Below are 8,219 nucleotides of genomic sequence, written 5' to 3'. Positions count from 1 at the left end.
TAGATGCCGGGGGGGGGGGGGGGGGGGGTGGGGAATAAAATCAGAGAATGGTTCCACTGAGGTGGTCGATCCTATGACGCATACACCTCAAGCCAGTACTCTACCGACAGAGCTAGATGCCGGGGGTGGGGGGGGGGGGGAATAAAATCAGAGAATGGGTCCACTGAGGTGGTCGATCCTATGACGCATACACCTCAAGCCAGTACTCTACCGACAGAGCTAGATGCCGGGGGGGGGGGGGGGATAAACATATATTTCCCTAGAAACTTCGCTTGTCAGTCTAGTCTCCCTCTCCTTAAACAAATCCATGAATTTAAAAATGCAAACAGCAGAATGACCAGAAACATTTGGGATGTGCGGAATTGGATAATACAAACAATAAAATATAAGTCAATCAATTTTTTAAATAATGTCTAATTTCTGTTTATCAACCTCCCCCCCCCCCCCCCCCCCCCCGAAAAACCCAAAAAACAATCAAAAAACAAAACAAAAAGAACCCAAAAAACAAAAAACAAAACCCACCAGAAAACCCCGTCTCAAATGGTGGAACTTAGATCGTAATGTTTAGAAACTAGGGTATGTCACTTTAAGGGCTGTAAGTGCTATAAGTTCCCCTCCCGCTACATTTCAACTTATTTTCGTGTTTATATCCTTGGCACACAACTCAGCTATCTGGGTTGTCTGTCCAGGACAGCAGGTTAGTTGTTAGTTGGTTAGTTGTTAGTGAGAGAAAGAAGAGGGTGTAGTGGCCTTACACCTATCCATTGAGTCCTTGAGAAATCGCTCTGGGTTGGGGCCGGTACCGGGCTGCGAACCCTGTACCTACCAGCCTGTAGTCCGATGGCTTAACCACTGCGCCACCGAGGCCGGTCCACCCACATCGAATGTTTGTTTGTTTAGTTATTTATTATGTTGTCTTTCTATAAGATCCCCTAATTACTTGCATCGGATTTGTTTTCTTTTTGCGTACGCTTGTAGCATAGTTTTATCAATTAGTTTAACACTTAATACGTCCATTGTGATACATACCGGGAGGTCACTGCACATTTGATATGGTCACACACCACAGTTATTTACGCTATATGTTTCTATATAGCGTTAGTGGCTATAGCATTTTTATTAATATCAGTAGGCCCATGGTTTTTTTTATACACCTTTGCCTGCCTGGGGGCCAACAAGAAAGAAAGAAAATGTTTTATTTAACGACGCACTCAACACATTTTATTTACGGTTATATGGCGTCAGACAAATGGTTAAGAACCATACAGATATTGAGAGAGGAAACCCGCTGTCGCCACTTCATAGGGGCAACATACCTTGAAAAGGTCAACCCCTGTTGTCAAGTTATTTTTCACAGGATATTGGGGGTGGGACGTAGCCCAGTGGTAAAGCGCTCGCTTGATGTGCGGTCGGTCTGGGATCGATTCCCGTCTGTGGGCTCATTGGGCTATTTCTCATTCCAGCCAGTGCACCACGACTGGTATATCAAAGGCCGTAGTATGTACTACCCTGTCTGTGGGATGGTGCATATAAAGGATCCCTTGCTGTTAATCGGAAAGAGTAGCCCATGAAGTGGCGACAGCGGGTTTCCTCTCAATATCTGTGTGGTCCTTAACCATATGTCTGACGCCATATAACTGTAAATACAATGTGTTGACTCCGTCGTTAAATAAAACATTTCTTTCTGTTTTTTTCCCGGGCTATTGGTTTAAACAAACACACCCACTAAACCTGACCAAAGTACACCCATTTTACATAAGCAGTACTACATTTGCATGAGCCGAAATTACCATAAGAAAGTCTTCAATGTTAACAAGTTACACATGATTGCAAACTACATGCTCTCCCCTGTCAACTTCAGTCAAATAATTGCCACTTCAAAGCTGTCTGCCATGAAATAATCAGTCAAACAGCAGACTACATGCGCAGGTGTATTTCCGAATTTTCCTGTCAACCAAACGGGAAGATAACTGTCATCTGTGTCCATATCCACCGTTCGTGAATATAAAAATCTAGGAACCAATCAAATGGCCCATATTCGTCCATGTCGATTAAGGAGGTAACAGATCTGGTCTGCGTTCAGCCAGACTGAGCGGAAAAACGTCCGCTAGACTGGTTTCTGCGCTTCACGGTAAACCAAAATGGCCACGTTTGAAACTAATCAAATAGTTCGCGATCGTTAGCGAAACGTTTGCTGACTGAACTTGGGGCCGTTTCTGCGAAGCTGCTCTATGCTACATTGATGGTGGCAATATCATTACACATTGCAAACGTTAAAAAGAATAAAAACACAATACCTTTATACTGTTGATATTGTTCTGTTTATTTGCATTTATTTCATCGAATTCACAAACATTTGCAAAACTGACGACGGAATGAAACGGTCCGAATGCACAAAGACCGCTTCAAGCGTGGCCATTATCACGTGACACCAACCATGTATTTATGGCTTCCGGTTTCACGATCATACGATTTGCGCATGTGAATATTTTGTTCCTGAAATGACAAATGAACAGAGCAAAATTCTACAGCGGTCGTAGCCGAAAAATATCATGTATACACATGAATGAGAAAAATGTCAACTTGTATAAATGACGTCATATTTGATGCAATACATTTAAATGTATGCCCACCTACCCACCTCGTACGGGAATAGCGACGAGAGTATCCAAATTGAATAGCATCGCAGCCGATGAAATCGTAATATTTACCTGTTCAATCGGCTATTCTCGTACGAGTAACTCGTATCGTGTGACGCCGCCATTAGGGGTAGCCAATTTTTTTTTTTTTTTTAAAGTATTATTATTTAACATTTTATTTACAATGGCAGATTATATTTCTTAACAGCGATAGCCGCAGGCTATGTTTCGTAATTTAAATCCACTTGTTTCAAAGGCAACCATCTTTTCGTGTTTCGCATAAAACCACTTTTGAATTACTACAAACATTACGACAACCGAAAAGCACGTTGGGTTTGCCAAAATTGATAATAAGTAAAAGTTTTATATAAGTTGATATAAGCTAATGGTAAAACAAAAATGTGTGTATATATATTGATAGAAAGAAATACGGGAACATTTGGTATTACAGATAAAATTTAACTTACTACTAGCGTAGTAATACATGTATAACATACAATGATGAATTGTGGGTAATGTACGAGTAAGTAATGCGCCTGTCTTCGACACATCCGCCAGGTAATTCGGAATAAGTGCAATCTAATTAAAATTAGCTCCACTATTACATGTGGATCTGACACCAGCCAGTTGGAGCTCATGTCCACCAATCAAAACCTTACTTGCAGAATCCCGCCAGTGATTTAAAACTAACAACACTGCGTAGTCCCCAATGTCCAGGTAACATTTCGTCTGTAAATAATAATTTAAATATTGACCAATCACACTTCGCCTTTTATAACGTTATTTGGGAGCATACAAATTCTAAAAATATCGGACGAGTCTATTTTAGAGACCACAGTACAGCGAACCATACCAATACGTTCGGGGTGGGTTATCAGTCTTCAATTTTGCATTAAAAATTATTTATTTATTTATAAAAAACCCCCCAACTAAATCAGTCTTCAGTTTTACATTTCAAATTATTTATTTTATAAAATAAAACATGTTTTAAGGCATTCGTAATTCACACGAAACATGTCGTATACCCTCAGGATAATTCGGAATGTTTTCAAATTATTTTTAAATCACTGGAATATGTGCCCATGACAGAAGTGCTTGAACCTTCAGTAGCACGTAAGCACGTGTCAGGTGGTTGACCGACTGATTGTAAATTGTGCCGGACAATGACAGTAACACTGTTTACTTTCCCATAATATGGATGATGGTTTTAGTTGGGGTCACTCATTGCTGTAAGCGGCGAGACGTAGCCCAGTGGTAAAGCGTTCGCTTGATGCGCGGTCGGTCAGGGATCGATACCCGTCAGTGGACCCATTGGGATATTTCTCGTTCCAACCAGTGCTCCACAACTGGTGTAACAAAGGCCGTGGTATGAATTAGCTTGTCTGTGGGATGGTGCATATAAAAGATCCCTTGCTGCTAATCGAAAAGAGTAGCCCATGAAGTGGCAACAGCGGATTTCCTCTCTTAATATCTGTGTGGTCCTTAACCATATGTCTGACGCCATATAACCGTAAATAAAATGTGTTGAGTGCGTCATTAAATAAAACATTTCCTTCGTTCCTTCTCTTTACTGTAACATTGTATTACTAATTACTATTCTAATTTTAGGTGATCCCTTATTTCTTTCTATCAGTATTATTTTACACTCAAGTCACTGCCTATATAAAAATAAATTAGTGTCTGCGGCTTTAATAGTGAACTACGATTATAATTCGTCTAACAACTGTTCAATGTCTTTGGTAATTTCCTCCAATGGCGCGTACGTGACGTAACGTATCACTGGCTTGCCCTGACCGTTGATGAGAAACTTTTCAAAATTCCACCGAATGTCGGAGCTCTTCATTGGATAGTAGAAAATACGTTTTCCTGCCTCGTAGAAATCTTCTCTGGGCGAAGGGCAGAATGACTGAAATAGATAATTGTGTAAATAATTACACAGAGTGAAAGTTTAATCGAGTAGTGTCCGTTATTTAGCGGACACATCAATGGTACCCCGGTTTCAGTCATTCGTGAATGCATACAAACATGATTTTATCAAAATATCTCTTTCTTACACACCAGATGGTGAGGACATCATGCGTTATTTTTGATAACACACGACTGGCAGCTCCTATGTGATGACCAGGTTACCAATGCCATAACGTCCAATAAAAACAAAAACAAAACCCCAGCACGATGGAAATCGATTACACTGTGATGTATAGTTAACCTGACGATCGTGTCTGTGACGTGTAAGGCATCTACAAGTACAGCGGGTTGTAAATTTAGTCAATAAATATTTTTTATTTGCTTAAAACCTGGTTTTTCAGGATATGTAAGAAATAGAATAATACATTCGTGTCCGTTAGATATCATTTATCTCACAACTCGTTGTTTATAAACGTATGAAACTCGCTTTTGCTCGTTAGATACATTTTAAAACAACTCGTGAGATAAATGGTATGTAACGGTCACTCGTGTATTATTCTTTATTTACAATAGGGTCCGAAGTTGAACACGAAAATTGTTAGGTGTTTTTTTTGGGTTTTTTTAAATTATCGACCCCGTCCTCCAGATTTCATTTCAAAATGATATGACTGAAATGTAAAATGTTTACATTTAAGATTTTTGTTTGTTTGTGTATTTATTTTATGGGAGATCTAGATGAAATAATAACTACATACTTAATACACTAATTTAATTGCAAATCATTAAAGGGACATTCCTGAGTTTGCTGCATTGTAAGATGTTTCCGACTAATAGAATATTTCTGCGATTAAACTTACATATTAAATATATTTTCTTGTTTAGAATATCAGTGTTTGTATATTCAATGTGCTGGATTTTGTCTTCAAATAATTTCGCACGTACGAAAAACATCTTTTTTAATAAATAAAATGAAATTTAACCTAGTACAAATATTAGAACGATCAGAAACACGTTTAATATACAGCCACTGATATTTTATGCAGAAAAATATATTTGATATGTAATTACAATCGTCATAAAGTCTCTGTTAGTCGATAACATCTTAAAAATTGCAGCAAACTGAGGAATGTCCCTTTAAAATACGAATTTGAAAGTGACGTTGGTGATGGTAGAGATGGAGATGCATATTTATGTTGTATGAAGACAGTTACTCTGAATGACGAGATACTGCACCTTTAAATACGTGTAGAGCGGGTGTTAGAGATGGAGATACATATTTATGTTGTGTGAAGACAGTTAGTCTGAATGCCGAGATACTGCACCTTTAAATACGTGTAGAGCGGGTGTTCGTTCTCTCCATTCACGTCTAGCTTTTTGAGTAGAGGAAAGTTTGGCTGGAACCCCTGACCGGGTCTGACGTATTTCAGGTGGTTTAGAATTTCTGTACTGTTCTTTCCGGGCTCTTGCTGCAAAGAAAAGAAATGATTTTAATAAAAGAGCGCGCGCGCGCGCGCACACACACACACACACACACACACACACACCACCACCACCACCACCACCCAAAAAATCCCAAAAACCAACCCTCCCCCCCCCAAAAAAAAAATAAAAAAAAAAAAAAAAAAAGAATTAACAACAACCAAACAACCAAAAAACCCAAAACAAAACGAAACAAAATAAAACAACAACAAAACCCCCAGAAACAACCCCAAACACAACAACGAAAAACAAAAACAAAACACCCCCAAACAAACAAAAAAAATAAAATAAAAACACAAAAAAAACAAAAACAACAACAACCAACTGCAACAACAACAAGAAGCATATAAGAAAAACAAAAAAACCCCAACAATCTAAATCTAAATTTAAAACAAAATCAAAACGTATGCACAATTGAATGGTGATGTGCAATCTCTAGCCGTATTCTGTTTATATTTCATTTCAACTTATATTTTCGTGCTTATATCGAATTAAGGTTCAATCACAATGTCCTGGGCACACACCTCAGCTATCTGGGCTGTGTGTCCAGGACAGTGGGTTAGTTGTTAGTGGTTAGTGGTTAGTGAGAGAGACAAGAGGATGTAGTGGCCTTACACCTACCCAATGAGCCCTTAAGAAATCGTTCTGGGTTGGAGCCGGTACCAGGCTGCGAACCATGTACCTACCAGCCTGTAGTACGATAACTTAACCACTGCGCCAGCGAGGCCAGTTTCTGTTTACATATGTCGTTCAGACGTTACCTGCTGCTGGTATTGGCATACACGTGATTGTGTAAGGGGTTGCACGGGTGTCATGCCCCACCCCAATCAATTTTTTTGTTTAAGTATTAAATTTTATAAAAATGCGTACATACATAGTGTGGACCCCCCCCCCCAGTATAGTTCTCTCCCCCCCCCCCCCCCTCCCGCCCCAATATAAAGTCCTGGCAATGCCAATGGCTCTGTTACGACGATGCCCGTACAATTTCCCGGATTTGGACGTGTAGTGGTAAGACGACACCTTTGGCAACGGTACTCTTCAAAAAAGTAGGGGAACTCTAATAAGAATTAACAATTGCCAAAATTGTAAGGTATATTAGCTGTGGGGAATGGCTATATGATAATAGCGAATTAATTGGGCAAACATTACAACCGGTAGTTCAGTATTACAGTAGGTTTTATGACCACCAAAGATCTTGAAGGACGATTGGGGTCAGAAGTGAAATTTGAAAGTTGAAGTTTTTTTTATCAGCAAATCGCAAATTCAAACAATAAAAATGACTAAAACAAAACAATAACAACTGTATGACCAACAGAATGAAAAAGATTAACAGAAATAATGTTCCACAGTAATTAATGGACCTTCCTGGAAATTGTCAAAATCGAGAATGACACCCTACGCACTGCGTGATGAAATGTGTTTCCATGTATTACTAGGACGTCTGTGGTCAAAACGTATGTTCGATCTAATAGTTGATATTAACATTATTATTTCAGGTTCCCCTATATAAACCATCGCTGCTGCTATAGTAGATCAAGAAAACTTGTCCCCCCCCCCCCCTCCGCTTTCTACGCCAGTCTACAAGCGTCAGGGTCGTACAAAAGTTTTAGTTCGAAAGGCGTTTAAAATTATTTTAACGATGTTTTTGAGGACATCTAAGAAATAGAATACTATACTCAACAACGAAAGTTTAGCTAATGTTAAAAGAAATGGCATAACATTTATAAATTAACCTATTTTTATTAATTAGTATTCACATCTGAAATGTTTACCATTGACAAACAACATAAACTCATCAACCTTTGCCTTAACACAACAGGAGGACCTGGTTTTCTTTTAAGTTTATTCAACCATGGCAAATTTAAACGTCATAAAAGATATTTGCTAAACTTTCGTTGTTGAGTATACATTTTTGACCCTTAGATACCATTTATCTTACAACTCATTGTTTAACACCCATACATTTTATAACAATCCGTTGTAATAAATATTATCTAACGGACACTCGTGTGGTATTTTCTTTGTCTGTCTGTATGTGTATGTGTCACACAGTGGTTTCTGGGATTTTCTAATGAATGTTATGACTTAAACCCTAGTAAAATTGATCTAATATCTTACCAAACCGAACTGGTTACAAGGAACCCCAATGACGCTGAAATTCTTGTAGTCCCTGTTGAGTGCATTCAGGAAGTG

The 8,219-nt window shown here is 38.8% G+C and overlaps 1 protein-coding gene across 1 annotated transcript in view; it reads right to left on the bottom strand.

Annotated features, from left to right (window-relative positions):
- Positions 1–4,342: 4,342 nt before the first annotated feature.
- Positions 4,343–8,219, bottom strand: part of LOC121377918 (glutathione peroxidase 2-like) — a 22,852-nt gene continuing 18,975 nt past the window's right edge. The window contains exons 3-5 of the mRNA XM_041506015.1: positions 8,145–8,219; positions 5,870–6,013; positions 4,343–4,545 (exon numbers count right to left, since the gene is read on the bottom strand). Coding sequence (XP_041361949.1) covers positions 4,345–4,545; positions 5,870–6,013; positions 8,145–8,219 — 420 coding nt within the window. The 3' untranslated portion in view covers positions 4,343–4,344. The remainder of the gene's footprint in view (positions 4,546–5,869; positions 6,014–8,144) is intronic.

This window comes from Gigantopelta aegis, chromosome 7, assembly GCF_016097555.1.
Source record: "Gigantopelta aegis isolate Gae_Host chromosome 7, Gae_host_genome, whole genome shotgun sequence".
NCBI lineage: Eukaryota > Metazoa > Mollusca > Gastropoda > Neomphalida > Peltospiridae > Gigantopelta > Gigantopelta aegis.
Note: the sequence above shows the minus strand (reverse complement) of the source record. Positions and strands in the feature narration are given on the sequence as shown.